Genomic DNA, 25596 nt, shown 5'->3' on the forward strand with positions numbered 1-25596 from the left:
TATTAACTTCAAACTTTCTGCATAATCACTCAAAGAGTTGAACTGCATGTGCATGTAACGAGAGTTGTATAACTCATCTCCTAAACACAAAATAGTCTGCAGATGCTATTGTCAAAGGAACACTCACAATGCGCTAGAGGAACTCAGCAGGTCAGTCAGCATCAGTTGAAAAGATTAGTTGACGTTTCGGGCCGAAACCCTTCATCAGGACTGAAGGAAGAACTTTGGGGAGGGTTTGAAGAATGCTGGTAGTTGAAAAAAACAGTAATTTTTAAGACAAAGGGGTGGGGGTGGGGGAGGGGAAGCAGGGAGGTGATTGGCTGGAGAACAATAGTAGAAGGAGGCGGAACTATGAGGGAGGTGATGCAAAATAGGGATAGAGGAAGGGAGGGGGAGGGAATTACCGGAAGTTGGAGAATTCTATGTTCATACCAAGGGGCTGGAGACTACCTATACGGTATATGAGGTGTTGCTCCTCCATCCTGAGTTTAGCCTCATCATGGCAGTAGAGGAGGCCATGGATGGACGTATCTGAATGGGAAGCAGAGTTGAAGTGGGTGGCTACCGGGAGATCCTGTCGGTTGTGGCGAATGGAGTGGAGGTGCTCGACGAAGCGGTCCCCCAATCTGCGTCGGGTTTCACCGATGTAGAGGAGGCCGCACCGGGAGCACCGGATGCAATAGATGACCCCAACAGACTCACAAGTGAAGTGTTGCCTCACCTGGAAGGACTGTTTGGAGTCCTGAATGGTGGCAAGAGAGGAGGTGTAGGGACAGGTGTAGCACTTGTGATTACAGGGATAAGTGAGTCGCGGAGGGATCGATCCCTGCGGAAGGCGGAGAGAGGTGGAGAGGGAAAGATGTGCTCAGTGGTGGGGTCCTGTTGAAGGTGGTGGAAGTTGCGGAGGATGATGTGCTGGATCCGGAAGCTGGTGGGGTGGTAGGTGAGGACAAGGGGAACTCTGTCCCTGTTGTGGTGGCGGGAGGATGGGGTGAGGGCCGAAGTGCGGGAAATGGAGGACCACAAACTTGCCAATCACCCCTGCTATGGACCACTTTCTGGAGGTCCAAGACGCCGACTTCTACAAAGAAGGGATCCGTATGCTCCACAACCGCTGGACTAAGTTTGTAAATGTAGGAAGGGACTATGTTGAGAAATAAATGTGCTAGGTTTTCTAAAATTGACTCCTACTGTAGGCCACGAACTTATCAATCACCCCTCGTATATTCTACTCCCCTTGAAAATAATGCAAATATTGTATTTGTTGTCTCAAACTGTAAATGAACCTTCTGGGAGTCTTGCACGAGGACTCCCAAGTCCCTCTGCACCACTGATGTTTGAATTTTCTCCTCATTTAGTTAATAGTCCACACGATTGTTCCCTTTACCAAAATGCATTAACATACATTTCCCAAAACTGTTTTCCAACTGCCAATTTTTTGCCTATCCTTTTCAATTTGTCTCAAGTCCTGCTATAATCATGTTGCTCCTGAGGAATAGCGTATACCCAACTGCTGATCATCTGCTCATGAACACCTCCTCAGTCACCAAAGCCTGCGATTTGAGACCACTGCACTTTGTCAAAATCCACTCTGCAAGTGTTGTTTTTTGCTTTGGCTTTTAGTTTTCATCTCAGGTACTTCTAATCCAGACGGTATACCTTAATTGAATTTTCCTTTTTGACACCAGATTGCTGGACTACTGCAAAACATTGCAGTAAAAGTTGCATTATTTCATCCTGTAATAAAGATTTCTAGTCATTTTCTGTACTTGCATGATTTTCTGAGATTCATGTACTGGTTTGTGCAAATCTGTTTGAATGCATTTACTAGTCCTCTTTTTTTAATATGAAAACAAGTCCAGCGTGTGGTTAAAAACTGCCCAGTGGATTATCGGTACCCAATTGCCCACCATTGAGAACATGTACCATAAATGCTGCCTGGGCAGGGCGAAAAACATTATCAGGGATGCATCTCACCCTAACTATGGGCTTTTTACTCTCCTCCCATCCGGTAGGCGCTACAGGAGCCTCCGCTCCTGCACCAGCAGGCACAGGAAGAGCTTCTTCCCTGAGGCTGTGACCCTGCTGAACCTCACATCACAACGCTAAGCAGTATTGCACCCATATTGTACTGTCTCAGTACTTTTATATTTGTGTGCTGTAACACTTTTTATTCGCAGTTATTTTGTAAATAACTTTGCATTTCTGGTTAGATGCTAACTGCATTTCATTGGCTTTGTATCTGTACTCGGCACAATGACAATAAAGTTGAATCTAATCTTTTCTATTTGCATCATAATAGATAATTGTGCATTTTCCAAATGTCACCTCTACTTCCTATTGCCACCTGACTTTGCATTGTTGGCAAACATAAATATTACACTCATTTCATTTATGGTTGTTGGGAGATGGTTCGCTTCATTTCAGGATAGAACTTTGCATTATTAAATTTTTAATGAAGCATTTCCGTTAAGGCAATGCAGGATTGAGGTATATCATGATCTTAATTATCTTGTGTAAATGTCCCGTGGACAGATTAATGCTTAAAATTTGACTTTTCCCACTGAGCCTAAATGATGACTATAAATGATTGATTTCTGTTACAGAAGATCATTTTAAGTCTTCCGAGATAACATTACATGACCGCTTTTCAAAGTTACAAAATGCACAAAGTCCACAAAAAGAGGAGCATCATCTGGTTCCCAAGATTCACAGGTATTGTCATGAGAAAATTTCATGAATTAAACAAATTTGTTTTATTCCTTAAAGACATCTTTTTGTTTTTTCCTTTCTAAAAAAGACGGATTGACATGTCATTGGCAGACTTGCACAACCAAGAAAGGAAACCTATTGGAAGAAAGGTATTGTGCTTTATTTAATGTGATCCCTATAATTCCAGTTATGTTATATGGCTCAGAATGTTGGACAATATCTAGTAACATGAGGAAACGAAGTGTAGCAGCAGAGATGTGGTTTTTGAGGAGGATGCAAAGAATATCATGGACGAAACGAATATCTAACGAGGATATCATGAACAGAGCAAACACAAAAAGAGAAATACATGAGATCATGAAAAGGCAATGTAACTTCATTGGCCATGTGATTAGGAAAGAGGAGTTAGAATGCACGGTAATTATGGGAAAGATTGAAGGGAAGAAAGCAAGAGGAAGACAGAGGAATGATGATGGAGACAGCAGCTAGAGAATTGGAAATGAATACCAATGAATTGATCCACTCCGAAACAGGAGTGTGTGGCACATGGCAGTCAAAGCTCAAACTGGGCATGGCACCTGATGATGATAATTCAAGTGCGTCCTGTATTGTGAGAAGCTTCTCCATTGGCTGATTCCAGTCCAAAACTATGAATGCCTGCAAGAAAATTAATCTCTGGGTAGTATATGGTGAGATAAATATACTTTGATAATAAATTTACTTTGAATTGGGTATTGCATTCAAGTAATCTATTTAGATTAGATAAGAAAGATTAAGATTCCCTTTTTGTTTCATTGATTCACTGCTAAAATAATGAAAGAGGTGACTTTTTAAAAATCTTAAATATTCCAACATTATTATGTCCGTCTATCATTTGGTTTTCTCCGGGACCCATTCCATGAAAATTTCATATTTGTACCTCAAATAATGGCTTTTGTGTACAATGTTGTCATTCCACTGTTGTACTAATTTGTATCGGCTTGGAGTAGTTTATTGTCATATACACTGGGGGGCAATGAATGTTTTGTTTGCATGAAGCACACGGAGTAAACAGAAAACACCATAATAATATGCTAAGTGTGAAATGGTGTAAAAAGAAATTAAGGGTGACAATTATAGAATAACCAGGTGAGGTATTTCCTTTTACACCCTTTCCCAATACTGCATTTAAACAATCGATTACTGAGATGAGCAAGATTATGAAGCACCACTGGGAAAGGATGTAAAAAAAATGATTGGTTTGGAAATCTGATAGCAGTTGTGGCAAAGCTGTTCTTGGCTTTCAAGCTCCTTTATCTTCTCCCCAGAAGGCAGACGGGAGGAAAGGAAAAGGACGGGTTGACTAGCATCCTTGACAGTATTATTGCCCTTCCTGTCAGGTCAAATTGATAATATGCATCACTTCTCAATACACCTTTCAGGTTGAAGACCTTTACTCAGTTCAGGTTTCCAGCAATTACGTAAGTCTACGTTCGTTAAGTATTTCATTACAGGTTTGTTTCCTGAAATGAGTTTGCAAATAATTTAACCTAGATCAAAAATTAAACCAGAGGCCATGAATGAACGAGGAGATTTGCAGACTGCTGAGGGCTAAATCTGTGGTATTCAGGACTAATGATCCAGACCCCTACAAGACATTAAGTACAACCCATAGTGAATCATCATAAGTGGTAAAAGGCAATTGTGTGTGCAGTTGGAGACACAATCATATGCACAACTGTGGCAAGGTTTGCTGCAGTTGGATGTTCCCACCCACTTCAGAAGGGCATTCATTACACTAGCTCCCAAGAAGAGCAGGGTGAGCTACCTAAGCAACTGTTGCTTGATAACACGTGTACTGAGTGCTTCGAGAGGTGCCACAGCAAATGAAATCTCACTACCTCTCCATTTGGCCTTTGATTTAAACCCTGGTCCTTTGTAGCTGTGTCTGCAACCGAATCCTTGACTTCAGTGCTGATCAATAACAACACAAACACACTTCAAGGATGCATGCTTAGCCCACTGCTCTACTCTCTCTACACTTTTGACTGTGGTCAAATGCCATCTATAAATTTGCCGATAACACCACAGAATCTCAAGTGGCAACAAGGAGGCATACAGGTGAAGGGTAGATTGGTTGGTTGAGTGTTGTTGCAATAACAGCCTTGCACTCTCAGTGACAGTGAGATCAAGGAATTGATTGTGGGCTTCAGGAAAGGAAGTTGTGAAAACTTACACCAGACCTCATTCAGCAGTGGAAAGAATGAGCAGTTTCAAGTAGTTGAGCATCAACATCTCAGGGGATCTGTCCTGGACCAACATATTGAAGCAGTGACAAAGAAGGCACGCCAGTGTATATACTCTATTAGGAGTTTAAGGAGATTTGGTATATCAGCAAAGACTCTAGCTTAAAATTCTACAGAGAATTTTCTGACGGATTGCATGACTGCCTTGTATGGATTCTCCAGTACACAGGATTGCAAAAGGCTGCAGAAGGTTATGGACATTATTAAGCATCCTCACCATGCAGGACATGTAGTCTACCATCCAGGAGGAGGTACAGGAGCCTGAAGATGTACACTCAACATTTTAGAACAGTTCTTTCCCTATGCCACTGGTTTCTCAATGGTCCATGAACACTATCTTACTATTAGTCTCTTTGCACTAATTATTTTATTTCTTATTGTAACTGTAATTCTCTCACCGCTGCTTGTACATAGACTTGGCTCGGTAGCTAACTCTGCTAACAGCCACGTAAATCAGCGGTGAGAAGGCCATCTTTCATAAGCAGTATGCATCTTGGGTCAGTATGATTTGGGGTTCAATGAAACAGAAACGTCGGGATGTTCCGATGTTTTAAAAAAACACCTCGAGTTGAGCGAAAGCTGTGTAAATACTGTCCAAACAGCATTATCAATGCCCAGAAATAAGATCGTACAGCAGTATAAAATTATAAGACAGTGTATTTACCAATTTTCAACTTTATCAAACAATTAACTGAGAAAGAGAAAGAAAAATAAAAGGGTCCATTACAGTTAGACCACTCTAAATGTGCACATAAACATTGGAGCTCCTTTCTGTTGTAGCTGGGTGTATCACTTCACTCATGGCACTGAATTCCCATTATCAACCACAGATAGCACTTTCTTTTGAATCCTCTGCCTCACAAAGCACCCCTTGCAATCAGGCAACACACATCAAAGTTGCTGGTGAACGCAGCAGGCCAGGCAGCATCTCTTGGAAGAGGTACAGTCGACGTTTCAGGCGGAGACCCTTCGTCAGGACTAACTGAAGGAAGAGTTAGTAAGAGATTTGAAAGTGGGAGGGGGAGGGGGAGATCCAAAATGATAGGAGAAGACAGGAGGGGGAGGGATGGAGCCAAAAGCTGGACAGGTGATTGGCAAAGGGGATACGAGAGGATCATGGGACAGGAGGTCCGGGGAGAAAGACGGGGGGGGGGGACCCAGAGGATGGGCAAGGGGTCTAGTCAGAGGGACAGAGAGAGAAAAAGGAGAATGAGAGAAAGAATGTGTGTATAAAAATAAATAACCAATGCCCTCGTACCCCATCTGTTATTTATTTTTATACACACATTCTTTCTCTCATTCTCCTTTTTCTCTCTCTGTCCCTCTGACTAGACCCCTTGCCCATCCTCTGGGTCCTCCCCCCCCGTCTTTCTCCCCGGGCCTCCTGTCCCATGATCCTCTCGTATCCCCTTTGCCAATCACCTGTCCAGCTTTTGGCTCCATCCCTCCCCCTCCTGTCTTCTCCTATCATTTTGGATCTCCCCCTCCCCCTCCCACTTTCAAATCTCTTACTAACTCTTCCTTCAGTTAGTCCTGACGAAGGGTCTCGGCCTGAAACGTCGACTGTACCTCTTCCTAGAGATGCTGCCTGGCCTGCTGCGTTCACCAGCAACTTTGACGTGTGTTGCTTGAATTTCCAGCATCTGCAGAATTCCTGTTCCTTGCAATCAGGTGTCCTTTTCGGAGAGATACTCCAGATGTCTTCCCTGGTGCTCTTCTCCGCACCTAACGCCAATTAACCACAAACCAGAATATTGTACTTCAGAAAACTCTTACCAGCCGGACACTGCTTTTATAGAAAACTGCTAAAATAAAATTCCTCTAGACATAGCTTATGATTTCTTTTATTCTGTGCATTGTACAGCTGCCACTATGAGTTTCTTGATATAGCAGCAAAGTTAGGCAATTCAGCCCATCATCTGCACCACTGTTCCATCTTGACTGATCCCGGATCCCACTCAACCTCATACAGCTGCCTTCTCGACATACCCTTTGATACCCGGACCAATGAGGAAATTATCAATTTCTGCCTTGAATGTACCCACATACTTGGCCTCCAATGCAGTCTGTGGCAGAACATTCCACAGATTCTCTTAATACGCATCCGTTAGTCTCATGAGACCATGGATTTGCGCCTTGGAAAGTTTCCAGGGCGCAGGCCTGGGTAAGGTTGTATGGAAGACCAGCAGTTGCCCATGCTGCAAGCCTCCCCTCTCTGCGCCACCAATGTTGTCCAAGGGGAGGGCATTAGGACCCATACAGCTTGGCACCGGTGTCGTCGCACAGCAATGTGTGGTTAAGTGCCTTGCTCAAGGATACACACGCTGCCTCAGCCAAGGCTCAAACTGGCGACCTTCAAATCACTAGACGAACACCTTAACCACTTGGCCATGTGCCAACACAATTCACTACTCTCTGGCTAAAAATATTCCTCCTTACCTCTGTTCTAAAAGGACACCTTTCAGTTTTGAGGCTGTACCCTCTAGTTCTGGATACCCCCACTATAGGAAACATCCTCTCCGCATCCACCCTATCTAGTCTTTTCAATATTCGGTAGGTTTCAGTGAGATCCCCTGCGCTCCCCTGACTTCCAGTGAGTACAGGCCCAAAGCTGCTAAATGCTCCTCACATAAACCCTTCATTCCCAGAATCATCCTTGAAAACCACCTCTGGATCTCTCCAATGACAACACATCCTTTCTCGGATATGGGGTCCAAAATTTGACAATACTCAAGTGCTAACTGACTGGTGTCTTATAAAGCCTCAGCAATATCTCCTTGCTTTTATATTCTATTCCCTTTGAAATAAATGCCAACATTGCATTTGTCTTCTTTACCATAGACTCACTCTGTACATTAACCTTCTGGGAGTCTTGCACAAGGACTCCCAAGTCCCTCTGCACCTCTGATGTGTGAACCTTCTCCCTATTTAGATAGTAGTGTGCATTATTGTTCCTTTTACTAAAATGCATTATCATACATTTCCCAACACTGTATTCTATCTGCCACATCTTTGCCATTCTTCCAATTTGTCTTAAGTCTTGTTGCAATTGCTTCCTCAGCACTACCTATCCCTCCACCTATCATCCGCAATCTTTGCCACAAAGCCATGAATTCCATTATCCAAATCATTGACAAACAATGTGAAATTTAGCAGTCCCAATACTGGCCCCCGAGGAAAACCACTAGGCACAGGCAGCCAACCAGAAAATGCCCCTTTTATTCCCACGCTGCCTTCTGCCTATCAGCCATCCCTCTATCCATGCCGGTATCTTACAGTAACACCATAGGATTTTATCTTGTTAAGCAACCTCAAGCAATATCACCTTATCAAATACCTTCTGAAAATCCAAGTAAATGACATCCACTGCCTCTCCTTTGTTCACCCTGCTTGTTACTGGCTCAAATAACTCGTAACAGGTTTGTCAGGTAAGATTTCCCTTTACAGAAACCATGCTGACTTTGACTTATTTTATCATTAGTCTCCAAGTACCCCAAAACCTCATCCTTAATAATCGACTCCAACACTTTCCCAACCACTGTGGTTAGGCTAACTGGCCTATAATTTCCTTTCTTCTACCTTCCTCCCTCATTAAAGAGTGGAGTAACATTTGCATTCTTCCACCTTAAGACCTTTCAGTTTGCCTCAGGTTCTGTTAGCTGCATAAGTCTAGGGAAGACTTATCTCTAGCCCCACCAAGCATATGAGATTGAGGTGCAAAACTTCTTGTTTGGATGGATGCTAGGTGATGTGTTACCCTGTTACAAATCAGTACCATGAAAGAACAGACAGTACACCATATGCAATTAAACAGTTTAGCTTTATAATTCTTAATTTGACTAAAGGGTTAGTTAAGTAATACAAAAAGAAAAGGGCCCATTTTAATGAAATGTCTAACGTGCTCAAGTTGGAGCTCACGGTTTCCTTCCGCTGGTCCTCCATTTTATTTCCCCGGGCTTCGCCGATGCCCGGCCCCACTCCAAATTCATTTCTTTCTGGTGTCTACGACCTCTCAGGCACCTTCTCTCCCCATTTTCCGCTGAACAACAGACCCAGATCACCTCGGTCTCAGGCACACAATAAGAGAAAAATGCTCCACTGGATGGCACGCATTCCAAAGCCCATGTTATCTCTAGCTATAACCCACATACTGCTTCTACAGAAAAACCATTACATTAGCAGTGCTTCTACTGAAAGACCATTACATTAGCAGTGAAACCTTTCCCAGGGCGTTACATATGTATGAGAGAGGAGCTGGCCAAAGTTTATTGGAAGGAAGGGGCTACTACTGGGGATGATGGCAGAACAGCAACGGCTGGAGTTTCTGGGAGCAATTTGGAAGGCACAGGATCTCTGCATGCCAAGGAAGAGAAAGGATTCTAAAGGCAGGATGATGTAACTCTGGCTGACAAGGGAAATCAAAGACAACATTAAAGCAAAAGAGCAAGATAGTAGAGCAAAAATTATTGGGAAGTTAGAGGATTCGTAATTTTTTTTAAACCAACAGAAGACAATTTTTTAAAAACACCTCAAGGGGGGAAAAGATGAAATATGAAGGTAAGCTAGCTAATAATATCAAAAATAATATGAAAAGTTTTTACGGTGTTACGTACCCCGTAACTGGGTTGCCAAACCAGCAGAAATGGATCACTCAGTTGGAGTCTGGAGTACTAGAACTAAGAAAGTTTTATTAAAGAAACGAGCAACACAGTAATCGAAAGGATAATAAATGCAACAGTTCAATGATGATAAACACACATGTGCACAGCATTAAGATAACAGCATCAATCAAGCTCTATCGTTGTCTAGGGGTAAATGACCAAATTTCAAAATGACTCAAAGTTCAGTCCAGTTAGTAGTTCAGTTCGCAGTAATCGTTGCCATGGCGATGGACAACGTGCGGGAAGAGAGACAGATAGAACAGGAACAACTCATCATTCAGCACAGCTTCACTCACAGACCAGCGAGATTGCTCACGAGCAACTTTTGGGCGGGTCCTTGGTGATGTCACCTGAGGTCACCGACTGTGACCCCTCCTCCAGATGCGGTCGATCCTCTGCAGTGAACCCGGCACCCAGGCAAGGGCGGACACACACCGGGTTCCCGCTGATCGTACCTTTCCACCCTTGTCGTTGTCTGGTACTTCTCACCCACTCGTGAGAGGCGCACCGCTTCCAGGGTCTCGTTACCTCGGGTGGCGTGTGTCCCCGTCTTAGCGAACCTGTCCCTTTTTATCCCCCTGCTGGGGTATCGCCTGTCCATCACTTCAAACAGTTCAGGGTTCAAAGGGGGGGAGCCGCTCCAGACAGCTCTCTCTCCCACATCCCTTCATTACACATCTCCAGACGCTGCTCCATTGTTCCTTATCTCTCCTTCCCCTGAGGGCAGGTGGCAGACCAACTGCTGATGCCACTGATGCTAGCCCAGGCCAGCAAACATCTTAATTTTATGTGTATTCTCGTAACACTTCCCCCCTTTAAGGATTTTTACCGGGAGGTAAAAATTACAAACATGACTACATTATTTGATACATACACAATGTACATCTTTATCAGCCATTTGGCTAACACAGCGAGTTTGAAGCTGTCAACACCTTGACAGACAGTCATCACATTTTCTGTTCCTTTTACACGTGTTATTAATAATCCCTTAGACCAGGCTCCAACTCAGCAAACTTCATAGTGGCCAAAAACACTGATGAATTGCGACCAATGTAACCTCTTATTTGGTTTTGTCCCGGACCACAATAACAAGGGTCGTCCCATTCCGACTCAGTTTTCTCTCGCAAGGGCTTAGTAGGAGGGGAACGGGTATTGACCGCAGAGTTATTGCAAATCTTCCTGCAGTACCCCACCATCTCCAAAAGCCTTCTGAGGGCCCTCTTGTCTATCGGGGTTGGGAGGTCAGCGATAGCCTGCACTGTAGCTTGCATCGCTGCCAGCTGCCCCTGTGTCACCACAATTTCCAGGTAAGTGACCCTCGTGTGGCCAAATTCATTTTTTTCAAGGTTCACTATCAAGCTGGCTTCAGACAGCCGTATTAAATTGCCAATACACACCTCTGTGGTCATCAGTCCTTTAGTCACGGAATTACTCAATATATATGAGTGTTCTTTACTGGGCTGCCCTATTGTAACAGACATAACCCAACGTCCCAGTTCTTTGCATTTCCTCGGGACAATCAAACACATAGGTGCGAGTCGTTTAATTACTCCTTCTAAAGATTCGCTTTGTTCGGGGATTAAGGGAGAGACCTTATCAGTAGACCTGGCCAAAACAATAGCCTTCTCCCATCTGACCGATCCCATCCTAATCTTTTCAAAATGGTTCTTTTCTCTTATCAGGGGGCCCCTAGCTTCATTGATTTCCACGCTAACACCGACTAGGTTTGTTAGCATATCAAAAGCCGGTGACCGTCTCAGTTCGCGTCGGTCATGATCAATAACATTTTTCCCCCTGGGCAGCCGGTAAATCTCTTTCATGATTCCACCAACTGTTTCCTCCAGCACCGCAAAATGTCCACCGGGGGGTACCTCGTGGGCCATGTTAAAAACCTCATCCCCATAGCTCTTTTGCACCACCCCCCACTCCTCATCTGCGGATGCTGTACTTGATTTCCCTTTCTTCCTTAGCACTTCCTCATCCGCACAATAGCTTGTCAAGGCTGTGTCAGAGAGAGCGGTCTCGGCAAAAACCATCAGCCCCTCGTCTCGCTCCTGCGTCTGCACAAATTCTTTCCTGGCTACTGCTACGTCCGTCCCAGCTCCCTCACTACCTCTTCTCTCACTACACCCTGTCTCATACAAGGTTGGCAGAAATGTTTCAGCCAAATTCACCATCGCGGGCGGGGCCTCCATGCTGGCAGGCTGACCCGTCAATCTCACGACTGGGAACACGATTCCTCTGGCGATGTCATTACCGAGCAAGACTTCCACGTCTTTCATCGGTAATTCGGACCTCACCCCGATCGTGACTAGTCCAGAGACCAGGTTGCTCTGTAAATGTATCTGGTGCAAAGGGACTGACTCTGTCCCTTCCCCAACACCTTTGACCTCTACCTCCCCAGTCTGGGTCTCTGAGCTAAACTCTAATACACTCTTCAGTATTAGTGACTGACACGCTCCCGTGTCTCTCCAGATCCGCACTGGAACTGGTTTTAACCTCTTTTTCACTGACACCAGTCCGGCCGAGATAAACCTCTCGCGCCCTTCCTGGACTTTTTCAGACCTGTCCTTCCCTAGCGGTTCGCTTAACAGCTCGATACAGCCATTCAAAATTTCCGCTTTTCCTTTCCCCGTCTCCTTCCTTGGGGCAAAGCACCTGGACGCAAAGTGTCCGACTTTCCCACAATTATAACAGACGACCCCAGGAGACTTCCTACCAGACTGCTCCCGGTCTACCTTATCCTTTTCACTAGTCCCCGGCTTACTTTCTGACTTTTCCGGCGGACTCTCCCCGCCGTCCTGACTACCCTTCTGGTAGCCTTTACTCGGGGCAAACTTCATTTTATGCATCAACGCATACTCATCCGCTAACTTAGCAGTTGCGGCTAACGTGGCTGCCTCTTTCTCATCGAGGTAGGGTCTCATACCCTCAGGGACACAACCTTTAAACTGCTCAATCAGAATCAGCTGCAGCAGTCTGTCATAATCCCCCTCTACCCCTTTCGAGGCGCACCAACGCTCACAATATGTTTGCATCTCACGAGCAAACTCCAAATACGTGCGGTCCCACTGCTTCCTCGCATTCCGGAACCTCTGCCGGTATGCCTCCGGGACCAACTCATAAATCCTGAGGATGGCCTCTTTCACCACCTCATACCTCTGGGCATCTTCCGCGGACAAAGCTGAGTAAGCTTCTTGGGCCTTCCCTTTCAGTACACTCTGAAGTAAAACAACCCACTTATCCCTCGGCCAGTCCTGACTTATAGCCACTTTTTCGAAGTGGAGGAAGTACCGATCCACGTCGGTATCATCAAATGGGGGAACCAGCCTAACCTCCTGGGTCGCCCTGAACCCTCCACCTTGGTTCGGCACGAGCCCCTGCTCGGCCCTTATCCTTAACTTTTCCAGCTCAAATTCCCTTTCCCTCTGTTTCTCCTCTCTCTCCAACTGTCTGTCCCTCTCTCTCTCTTCTCTCTCCAACTGTCTTTCTCTCTCTTGCCTTTCTACCTGCTTCTCTTCGTGTTCTAACTGCCGTACCCGGAACTCGTGCTCGAGTCTCAGTTTTTCAAGCTGTACCTGTACCGCGTCTCCAGCAGGTTTTTCAATAGACACCTCCCCCAGCTCACCTTGGGGAAACACTCCTTTAGATACATAGTGCTCTACAATAGCTCTGTGTATCTCCTCTCTCCTCATTGTCGACTTCACCTTAGCAAGATTCACCCGTTTGGCCACAGCTATCAATTCCGATTTCCTGGCATCCTCTAATGCCTCCAAGGTCGGCGCCTTTATAAATTCCTCAACCTCCATTTCTGCTGTTTGTCTTTTCTTTCTTTCGGGAATTTTAACCCAATCAATTTACTCCGTCCCAAATTTAGCGTTCAAAATCGCGGACGAGAACCCCACTTATGTTACGTACCCCGTAACTGGGTTGCCAAACCAGCAGAAATGGATCACTCAGTTGGAGTCTGGAGTACTAGAACTAAGAAAGTTTTATTAAAGAAACGAGCAACACAGTAATCGAAAGGATAATAAATGCAACAGTTCAATGATGATAAACACACATGTGCACAGCATTAAGATAACAGCATCAATCAAGCTCTATCGTTGTCTAGGGGTAAATGACCAAATTTCAAAATGACTCAAAGTTCAGTCCAGTTAGTAGTTCAGTTCGCAGTAATCGTTGCCATGGCGATGGACAACGTGCGGGAAGAGAGACAGATAGAACAGGAACAACTCATCATTCAGCACAGCTTCACTCACAGACCAGCGAGATTGCTCACGAGCAACTTTTGGGCGGGTCCTTGGTGATGTCACCTGAGGTCACCGACTGTGACCCCTCCTCCAGATGCGGTCGATCCTCTGCAGTGAACCCGGCACCCAGGCAAGGGCGGACACACACCGGGTTCCCGCTGATCGTACCTTTCCACCCTTGTCGTTGTCTGGTACTTCTCACCCACTCGTGAGAGGCGCACCGCTTCCAGGGTCTCGTTACCTCGGGTGGCGTGTGTCCCCGTCTTAGCGAACCTGTCCCTTTTTATCCCCCTGCTGGGGTATCGCCTGTCCATCACTTCAAACAGTTCAGGGTTCAAAGGGGGGGAGCCGCTCCAGACAGCTCTCTCTCCCACATCCCTTCATTACACATCTCCAGACGCTGCTCCATTGTTCCTTATCTCTCCTTCCCCTGAGGGCAGGTGGCAGACCAACTGCTGATGCCACTGATGCTAGCCCAGGCCAGCAAACATCTTAATTTTATGTGTATTCTCGTAACAACGGATATATAAAGAGTAAAAGAGAGGTGAGAGTAGATATTGGACCGCTGGAAAAAAAAAGAGTAACGGGACAGGGAAATGGTGGATGAACTGAATGAGTGTTTTGCATCAGTCTTCACTGTGGAAGACATTTGTAATATGCCAGAAGTTCGAGATTAGATTAGATTATGAGGACACACTGTCCTCTTTTATTGTCATTTAATAATGCATGCATTAAGAAATGATACAATGTTTTTTCAGAATGATATCACAGAAACACATGACAAACCGACTGAAAAACTGACAAAAACCATATAATTATAACAATAGTTAAAACAGTGCAAAGCAATAACTGTAATTTGATAAGAACAGACCATGGGCACGGTAAAAGTCTCAAAGTCTCTTGAAAGTCCCGTCATCTCACGCAGACGGTGAACCTCCAATGCCGCAAACTTGCCGATGCAGCATCCTGGAAGCATCCAACCACAGTCCAACTCCAAGTCCGTCTGAAAACTCCGAGCCTCCGACCAGCTCTCTGACACCGAGCATCATCTCTGCCGAACGCTTCAACTCCAGCCCTGGCAACAGGCAATAGGCAAAGCCAAGGATTTGGGGCCTTCCCCTCCTGAGATTCGTGACTGTACAGTAGCAGCGGCAGCAAAGCGGGCATTTCAGAAGTTTCTCCAGGTGTTCCTCCGTTCTTCTCACGGCTGTCTCCATCAAATCAGGATTGTGCATGGCCCCCTAGTTGACACATATCGGCCGCGTTGAGAGTGTCAATAGATTAGATTAGATTACGAGGACACTCAGTCCCCGTTCATTGTCATTTAGAAATGCATGCATGCATTAAGAAATGATGCAATGTTCCTCCAGAGTGATATCACACAAAAACAGGACAAACCAAAGACTTAACACTGACAAAACAACATAATTATAACATATAGTTACAGCAGTGCAAAACAATACCATAATTTGATAAAGAACAGACCATGGGCACAGTAAAAAAAAAAGTCTCAAGTCCCAATCGACTCCTATAGTCCCCGATAGCAGGCAACAAAAAGGGAGAAACTCCCCTGCCATAAACCTCCAGGCACCAACAACTAACTCCTGCCAATGCATTGGAAGCACCCAACCACAGCCGACTGAGTCCATCCGAAAACTTCGAGCCTCCGACCAGCCCCTCCGATACAGCCTCCCGAGCACCATCCTCTGCCGAGCGCCTTCGACCTATCCCGGCCGCCAAAGCAAGCAAAGCCGAGGACTCAGAGGCCTACTCCTCTGGAGACTCCGGACCTCATAGTACCAGCGGCAGCAAAGCGGGCATTTCAGAAATTTCTCCGGAAATTTCCTCCGCGCTGTCATGTCTGTCTCCATCAAATCAGAATTGTGCACAGTACCCTACTTAACAAATACAGATATCATTCTGGAGCGGCCACTTGCGCTGCGTTGCGCCGCCATCTTCTCCTCCTCCTCCAACAGACAGAGGTGAGTGCAGATTACTAGGGAGAAGGTGCTTGAGAAGCTGAAAGGTCCAAAGGTAGATAAATCACCTAGACCAGGTGGCTTGCACACCAAGGTTCTAAATGAGGTAGCTGAAGAGATTGTAATAATTTTTCAAGAATCAATAGATTCTGACGTTCCATTCATTATTCAAGAATGGTGGCAGGTAGATGAAAGGAAATTGTAGGCCAGTTAGCTTGACCTCAGTGGTTGGAAAGATGTTAGAGCCGATCGTTAAGGATGTGGTTTCAGGTTTCTTGGAAGCACATGACAAAATAGACCAAAATCAACATGGAATCTTTAAGGGAAGAAAATCTTGCCTGTCAAATCTTTTGGAATTCTTTGAAGAAATAACAAGCAGGATAGACAAAGGATAATCAGTGGATGTTGTGTACTTCGATTTTCAGAAGGCTTTTGAAAAGGTGCCACTATGAGACTACTAAAAAAAGATGAGCCTGGGGTATTATAGGAACAGTAATAGCATGGATGGAGTATTTGCTGATTGACAGGAGGCAAAGAGTGGGAATAATGGGATACTTTTTGGATTGGCTGCCAGTGACTAGTGGTGATCACAGAGGACTGTGTTGGGACTGCTTCATTTTGTGTTGTATGTCAGCAATTTGGGTGGTGAAATTAATGGCATTGCAGAGTATATGAAGCTAGGTGGAGGAACAAGTACTATTGAAGAAGCAAAGAGGCTACAGAAGGACAATCCAACTGGGCATAGAGGTGACGGGGTCAGGGAGTGTATGGTCACGAACTTTGCTTGAAGGAATAAAAGCATAGTCTATTTTCTAAATGGGGAGAAAATTCAAAACTCTGAGGTGCAAAGGGATTGGGAGTCCTCATGTAGCGTTCCCTAAAGGTAATTTGCAGGTTGAATGAGTGGTGAGGAAGGCGAATGCAACCTTAGCATTCATTTCATAAGGACTAGAATATAAAAGCAAGGCTGTGGTGAGGCATCACTTGGGATATTATAAGCAGTTTTTGGTCGCTTATTTAAGAAAGGATGTGCTGAAGTTGGGGAGGGTTCAGAAGACATTCAAGAGAATGTTTCTAGCCTAGATAGAGTGGATGTGCAGAGGATGTTTTCTTTGGTGGGGGAATCTAGGACCAGAGTGCACAGCCTCAAAATAGAGGGTTCTCCATTTAGAACAGAGATAAGGAGGAAATTTCTTAGGGGGTCGCAAATCTGTAGAATTTGTTGCCACAGGCGACTGTGAAGGCCAGGTCACTGGCTGCATTTAAGGCAAAGGTTGATGGGTTCTTGATTAATTGGGGCATGAAAGGTATGGGTAGAAGGCAAAAGGATGGGATTGAGGGAGAATGGATCAGCCATTATCAAATGGTGGAGTACACTCAGATGGCTGAATAGCCTCTTAAAGTCTTGTGGTCTTGTAAGTAATTGGATGCTCCTGCAGTTTTAAACTGAAAAGTCTGCAACAATATTAGTCCTTTTCCTAGAAAATCCTGGTTTGGAATTTAAAGGTTTGTTTAAAAATCTTTATGATAACAATGAAGGATTGTTTTCTGTGGCTGATTGTATTTTAACTTGTGTTTGCCTTTTAATATTCAGACAAGCACATGGGTTGCAGTAAATCCAGATGATCTTCGCCATGACATAGAGAGGAGGAGAAAGGAAAGGTTACGTGGCAAGTATGAGGAGTCCTTTCAAAATGTGGAGCACAAGTTGCTGTCTCACAGGTGACATGGATTAGTCTTTTCCAGATACTTATTTCCTCATCCACCCTTGAAGCCAGAAATTTAATATTTCCCTTTTAGTCTATTCACTGTACAGATTTTTGTTTTCAGTGAATTCTAAATTAAGTATAGTTAAGACTTAGCCTTGCAGTGGAAATGTACTACCTGAGGTCATTCTGTGAATTGCCCTTGAAATGCACAAAGACAGTGCAGAGTTTATTTTTAGTTTCTGGGCCTCCCCAGTGGTAGAGCTGATACTGTCAACACTTGGGACAATGAGCATGGAACATGCCAGCACAAGATAGCAGAGTTGAAGGACCTGAACTATATGCTCTATTAAATTTGGTAATGGTAGACTTGGTAGAACTGGTATGCTGTATTTCCTTCTCAAACACATTAAGGATTTTTGATAGCTGCACTGCATTTTGAATTTGCCCATTTCCTGACTTTTATCACCCACAAACACTGCCATGAATTAACAGCAAGGTAAAACTTAGATAACCTGCTGTCTGTGTATTGGGAAATTTCAATGGTTTGACGTAGAGCTTAACTTTAACAAAGGTACTGATTTTCAGTCTCCCTTCTCACTAGGGCCAAGGTTCTGCCGTCCCTGAAACTTATTGGATTCACTAGAAAATTTATTCTTCTGTCACACACATGTGTACACACACAGTTAACTTAAAGTGTTTTGTGTTAATAATAACCATAAGACATAGGAGCAGAATTAGGCCATTTGGCCCATTGAGTCTGCTCTGTCCTCCTCTGCTGCCTGTGGCAATTAATTCCACAGACTCACCAAACTCTGGCTGAAGGAATTCCTGCTCATCTACATTCTAATCGATGGTAACATTGCATTTGCCTTCTTCACCGCCATCTTAATCTGCAGTTAACCTTTAGGGAATCCTAAAAGGTAATAGAATTCCTTCTACCAAAGTGCACTTCCCAACACTATTCCATTTGTTACTTCTTTGCCCAACATCCTATTCTTTCTTGAGTCTCCCTGCTTCCTCAACACTGCCTGCCCCTCCACCTGTCTTCGTATCGTCCACAAACTTGGCCATAAGGCCACCAATTCTGTCATCCAAATCATTCACAAACAACATAAAAAGCAGTAGTACCAACACTGGCCCCTATGGAACACCACTAGCCACTGGCAGCCAACCAGAAAAGTTCCCTTTATTCCCACTTTTTGCCTCCTATCAATCAGCCAAATGCTCTCTCTATCCATGCTAGTGTACCATGGGCTCTTATTTTGCTAAGTAGCCTCGTGTGTGGCACCTTGCCAAAGGCCTTCTCAAAATCCAAGTGCACAACATCCACCAATTTCCTTTTGTCTATCCTGCTTGAAAAAAAGAAAAAAGAAATTCCAACAGATTTGTCAGACGGGATTTTCCCTTAAGAAAACCATGCTGATTTTGCCTTGTGCCTGTAAGTACCCCAAAACCTCATCCATAACGATCGATTCCAACGCCTTACCAAGCATTGAGGTCATGTTAACTGGCCTATATTTTCCAATCCTCCAGACCAATGCCAGTATCTAGTGATTCTTAAAAGATCATAATTAATGCCTCCACAATCTCTTCAGCCACCTCTTTCAGAACCCTGGGGTGTAGTTCACCTGGTCCAAGTGACTTGTCTACCTCCAGTCTTTTCAGTTACCCAAGCAACATCTCCCTAGTAATGGCAACTGCATTCACCTCTGCCCTGTGACACTCAAATTTTTGGGATATTGTTAGTGCTTCTACAATGAAGCCTGATGCAAAATACTTAGTCTGCCGTGTACTTGTCCCCCATAACTACCTCTTCAGCATCATTATTCAAGTGGTCCGATAGCAACACTCGCCTCTCTTTTACTTTTTATGTATGTGAAAACACTTCTGATACTATTGGCTAGCTTATCTTCATATTTCATCTTTCCCTCCTTATGGCTCTTTTAGTTGCCTTCTGTTGTTTTTTAAAAAGCTTCCCAATCCTCTAATTTCCCATTACATTTTGCTCTATTAAATTCCCTCTTTTTTGCTTTTATGTTGGCTTTGATTTCCCTTGTCAGCCATAATTGTGACATCCTACCTTTAGAGTACTTCTTTTGGATGTACCTATCCTGTACCTTCCAAATTGCTCCCAGAAACTCCAGACACTCCTGTTCTGCTGTCATCCCTGCTAGTGTCCCCTTTCAATCAACTTTGGCCAACTCCCCTCTCGTGCCTCTGTAGTTCCTGTTACTCCACTGTAATACTGATACATTTGACCTTGGCTTCTCCCTCTCAAATTGCAGGATAAATTTTTTCTGCACGTATATCAACTGCCCCGTCACTCAGTTTCCTGCCAAATTGGTTTAAAACCTCCCCAACAGTTCCAGCAAACCTGCTCACGAGGATATTGGTCTTTTTCTTGTTCCAGGTGAACCTGTCCTTTTGTACAGGTCACCTTCCCCAAAGAGATCTGAATGATCCGGAAATTTGAAACCCTGCCCCTTGCTCATCGGCCACCCATTCATCTACCGAATCATTCTATTCTTATTCTCACTGACACATGACACGGGCAGCAATCCAGAGAGGTCCAAATTTTCAGCTTTCTACCTGGCTCCCTAAACTCTCTTTTCAGTACTACCTCCCTTTCCTACTTCTGTCATTAATGCCAATATGTACTAAGACACCTGGCTGCTCACCCTCCGTCTTTAGAATGACATGGACCCAATCTAAGGTGTCCCTGACCCTGGCATCTGGGAGGAAACATACTATCTGGATATCTCTATCATGTCCACAGTATCCTGCGTCTCCCTCCTTCCCTTCTGAGCTACAGCTCAGACTTGATGCCAGAGAATGACCATGGCTTCCCCGGTAGATCTTCTCTCTCCTCCCCCCCCCCCCCCCAAACAGTATCAAAAACTATCTACTTATAACAATTCAACTGTCTGCAAAATGTGCTGATCTGACACTACTAGAGACCTGCATGTAGTGAATTAACAGTTTTCTGGAATCTGTATTCATCCTGTGAGGTTGTTTCCAAAATATGACCAACTGCAAGCCTCCATTGAACTTTTATGTTCAAAACCAGAGACTGTCTGATTTATTTGAACAGTTAAACTGTATGTTTACTAATCTTTTTTTAAAATAAATAAAACTGGGCCATCATCATGTTTTATTGTATAGTTGTGTTGCTAATATGAATTTCAGTTCCCAAAATTTACAACTTTATTTTAAAATAGATCTGCAAGGAGTGAGAAACCTCGTTCATCTACTCAAGTGAAAACATCAAGAAATCCACATGTTAAGGAGCCGACAACTGGGTTTGTGGAGCATCGAATGAGAGTAGCAAGAAAGCCCATCGCGGTCAGTATTTTTTTTCCCCCAATGGATTAACCATTTAGTGGTTTCTGTCTTCAATTGACCGATAACATAAGAGATTAGAGCTATGCCCCATGTATTGGTGCTGCACAGTTGAAAGTATTTTGAAACTTAGTCTTTGTGATGTTTCTATAAATTGTGCTCATTTAGCATGCATCCTGTGCCCTAGATCTAATGAGCAATTAGATAAAACATTATAACAAACCTGATTGTAGTGTGGAGGGTTGTCTTGAGGCCTCAGCATGATAATGATCAGCTGGAACTTTGGGCAGAACAATGTCAGAATTAAATTCCATCTGCCAGGTGTAAAGTGATGCATTTGGGAAGATTAAGAATAGCACAAAAACAGTTGATGGCTGGCCCCTAAGGGAGTGTTAATGAGCAGCGGGACTTTTGGGTACAAGTTCATAGATCCTTAAAAGTTGTAGTACTGGTAGATAGGGTAATGAGAAAGGCATATGGCTAATGAAAGCATCCCATGGCATTGAATACAAGAGCGAGGACATCATGTCACAACTTTATATAGAGCATTGGTTAGATGTTGCATTGTGTACAGGTTTGGCCACCACATTAAAGGGTGTATTTTCATTAAAGAAGGTCCAGAAGAGGTCTATTGAAATGTTGCCTATATTGGAACATTTTGTTATAAGGAGAGATTGGATAGGTTGGGTTTGTTTTACAGAGTGAATGTAGAGAAGCTGAAGGCTGGCCTAATAGAGGGGTACAGAACTATGAGGGAACTGGACCTAAGGATACAGAACGATGAGGGGGGCTAGATCTTTTTTGCTAAGTCCTGGGTATCTAAAATAAGAAGGCATAGGTATAAGGTGACATTTTAAAGGGCATCAAGAAGAACTATTTTACTGAAACCTTGAATCTCTCAAAATCTTGATAAGCATTTTAATCAGACTGCTGAAGGGTCTTGGCCCGAAATGCCAACTATACTCTTCATAGATGCTGCCTGGCCTGCTGAGTTCCATCATTTTGTGTGTGTTGTCAGAAGTAATAATTGAAAGTTTAAACCCTAATTTATTCAGCCTTTGTATTTATGACATTCTGGAGTTTTTATTCTTTATAAAAAGAAGAATTGGTAGTTAACTGCAAAATGTTCAAAGCAATTATCTTAACAACCACAAAGCATTAATACGATTAGTATCAACCTTTATCTGGACCTCTTTTCGAAAATGGTAGGTAATTAGCTGAAATTGTTTAGGAACAACCAGCACTGATTTGTGTTTATAGCTTAATGTGTAATTTTTTTCATCAACAAATGTTTTGAATACAATTCAAGTACCTACAGTTTCAAACTTTTCAACAATTCTATCCTCCCTGAATTTACTTAAAATCTTCAGGACAGTTTTAATTTATTTGGTATTTCATTCCTCATCATTACCTCACAATTTTAATGCATAGTTCTGGGATTGCATAAGATTTTTGAGAAATAAAGCCAGGGTCTTTTGTTAACACAAGAAATTCTGCAGATGCTGGAAATCCAAAGCAATATACAAAATTCTAGAGGAACTCACTAGATCAGGCAGTATCTATGGAAATTAGATTTGATTAGATTATGACGACACGCAGTCCTCTTTTATTTTCATTTGGTAATGCATGCATTAAGAAATGATACAATGTTTTTCCAGAATGATATCACAGAAACACATGACAAACCGACTTAAAAACTGACGAAAATCACATAATTATAACATAGTTACAACAGTGCAAAGCAATACTGTAATTTGATAAGAACAGACCATAGGCACGGTAAAAGTCTCAAAGTCTCTCGAAAGTCCCATCATCTCACGCAGACGGTGAACCTCCGGTGCCGCAAATTTGCCGATGCAGCATCCTGGAAGTATCCAACCACAGTCCGACTCCGAGTCCGTCCGAAAACTCTGAGCCTCCGACCAGCTCTCCGACACTGAGCACCATCTCTGCCGAGCGCTTTGATCCCGGCAACAGGCAATAGGCAAAGCTGAGGATTTGGGGCCTTCCCTCCAGAGATTCTCGATTGCACAGTAGCAGCGGCAGCGAAGCAGGCACTTCAGAAGTTTCTCCAGGTGTTCCTCCGTGCTTCTCACGACTGTCTCCATCAAATCAGGATTGTGCATGGCCCCCTAGTTAACACATTGATATCATTCGGAACGACTGCGCACGCTGCGTCACGCCGCCATCAAATGAATAAACAGTTGAAGTTTTGAGATCCTTGTTTGGGACTGGAAAGTAAAGTGAAAGTGCCAGAATATAAAGGTTGGGGGCGGGGATGGAAGATAGCTTGAAGGCGATTATGAAGCTGGGTGAGTTGGAACAATGAAGGGCTGGAGAGGAAGGAATCTGACAGGGGAGGAGAGTGGACCATTGGAGAAAGTGAATGAGGAGAGGACCCAGAGGTAGGTGATAAGCAGATGAGAAGAGTTGCCAGAGTGGGGAATAGAATAAGGGAGAGGGTTTTTTTTCCATCAGAAGGAGAAATCAATTCTCATGACATCAGATTGGAGGCTACCCAAGTTGTTGCTCAAGATGAGGGTAGCCTCACCTTGGCACAAGAGGAAGCCATGGGCCGACATGTTCGAAAGGGAATGGAAATCGCAATTAAAATGTTGGGCCACCGGGACATTCCACTTTAGGTGGATGGAGCAGAGATGATTGAGAAAGTGGTCTCCAATTTACAGTGGGTTTTCTCCAATATGGAGGAGGCCACATTGGTAGCACCGCACACAATAGATGACCCCTGCAGATTTTCAGGTGAAGTGTTGTCTCACCTGGAAGCATTTTTGGGGCCCTTAATGGAGAGGAGGAAGGAGGTGAATGGTCCGGTGTAGCATGTTGGCTGCTTCTGGGCATAAGTGCCGGGAGGGTTATTAGTGGGGAAGGACAAATGGACAAGGGAATTGCGGAGGGTGCAATCCCTGTGGTCGGGGGGTGAGGTAAATATGTTTGGTGGTTGGATCCATGGAGATGGCGGAAGTTGCAGAGGATAATGTGTTGGATGCGGAAGCTCATGGGGTGGTAAGTAAGGACAAGAGGAATACTATCACTGTTAAGGCAGTGGGAAGATGGGGTGAACGTAGATGTGCAAGAAATGGAGGAGATGTGGGTGAGGGCAGCATCAATGGTGGAGGAAGGAAGCCCCCTTATTTGAAGGAGGACATCTCTGATGTCCATAAGACCATAAGATATAGGAGTAAAATTAGACCATTTGGCTCATCGAGTCTGCTCTGCCATTTCATCATGGCTGATCCATTTTTCCCCTCATTCTCCTGCCTTCCCTCCCATCCAGATCTCTTCACGCCCTGACCAATCAAGAAATTATCAAACTCTGCCTTAAATATACATAAAGACTTGGCCTCCAAAACTGCTGTGACGACAAATTCTACAGATTCACCACTCCAGCTAAAGAAATTTCTCGTCATCTCCATTCTTAAAAGGATGCCCTCTATTTTGAGGCTGTCTCCTCTGGTCTTAGAGGGGACTACCATAGAAAACATCCTTTCCACATCTACTCTATCAAGACCTTTCCAGGATATGTGACCTATAATCCTGGAAAGGAAAGTCGCATCCCAGGAACAAGTGCAGCAAAGGGAAAGGAACTGAAAAAAGGAGTAGCGTTTTTACGGGAGACATGGGAAGAGTGAAGATAATCATGGGATTCGGTAGGTTTATAAAAGATGTCAGGTGACAGTTTGTCTCCAGAAAGATCAAAAAAGGAGGGGGGGGAGGTGCCAGAAGTGGACCAAGTGAATTTAAGGGTAGGGTGGAAGTTGAAGGGAAAGTTGATGAAATTGACCAGCTCAATATGGCCTTCATGATGGTGGATAGAAGTGTTATAGGGACTGGACATGCATGGTGAAAATGAGGCAGTCAGGGTTAGGGAGTTAAAAGTTAATGAGGAGATTGAGAGCATCAGAAATGACATGGGTGTAGTTGGGAAGGGACTGAACCAAGGGAATAGAATAGAGTCGAGGTATGAGGTCACAAGTTCAGTGTGGCACGAGAGGACAGCGACATTAAGCCTACACAGACAGTCTGGTTGGTGGATCTTGGATAGGAGGCAGAAGTCGGCAGTGCAGAGTAAGGGAACTATTGGAGAGTCTTTTGTGGAAGTCCTTTGAAAATTATGTTTTGCTTCCAATTTTCCTTTCATTTACTGAGAAATCAGAAAGTTCTTGTGTGCCTCTATTTTCTGACTTTTTCAATTTCTGAAACCATATTAAATTTTTTTTTTGTTATTCGCATGCATGTAGCTGGTACAGGCATACTTAGATGTATAATCTAATGATTTTAATTATTTAAGTTATTCACGTGTCAGCTTCCTTCATGGTATCAATTTTGTTGAGCTCACAATATCATTGATTTATATAGAATTTCTCAAAGGAATATACATCTGGGCGAAAGAAGTTTTACAATATTGAGTCGAAGTATCGACATCTATATGGTGTTGGTTTCGGACGTAGTAATCCAAGGTTATACACCAAACATTTCAAAGAAGGGATACTGAGAAAAAGAAGATATGAAAGAGTAAGGATTTCTTCTGATTTTGTTTTTTTTTAACCCGATCAAAATGTTACCTAATTAATTATATTTGCAAGCTGTTGATATTAATATTTGCTACATACTTTTCATATCTTTGTGTACTAATTTCT

The 25596-nt window shown here is 43.9% G+C and overlaps 1 protein-coding gene across 2 annotated transcripts in view; it reads left to right on the forward strand.

Annotated features, from left to right (window-relative positions):
• LOC134348218 (BCLAF1 and THRAP3 family member 3-like) overlaps positions 1–25596 on the forward strand; it is a 65674-nt gene that overhangs the window by 36542 nt on the left and 3536 nt on the right. Inside the window, exons 6-10 of one of the 2 annotated variants that reach the window (XM_063051258.1) lie at positions 2607–2715; positions 2801–2861; positions 17485–17612; positions 20818–20941; positions 25316–25471. In XM_063051258.1, coding sequence (XP_062907328.1) covers positions 2607–2715; positions 2801–2861; positions 17485–17612; positions 20818–20941; positions 25316–25471 — 578 coding nt within the window. The remainder of the gene's footprint in view (positions 1–2606; positions 2716–2800; positions 2862–17484; positions 17613–20817; positions 20942–25315; positions 25472–25596) is intronic. The other variant, XM_063051259.1, reaches the window with a different exon arrangement.

Source organism: Mobula hypostoma, chromosome 6 (assembly GCF_963921235.1).
Source record: "Mobula hypostoma chromosome 6, sMobHyp1.1, whole genome shotgun sequence".
NCBI classification, from domain to species: domain Eukaryota; kingdom Metazoa; phylum Chordata; class Chondrichthyes; order Myliobatiformes; family Myliobatidae; genus Mobula; species Mobula hypostoma.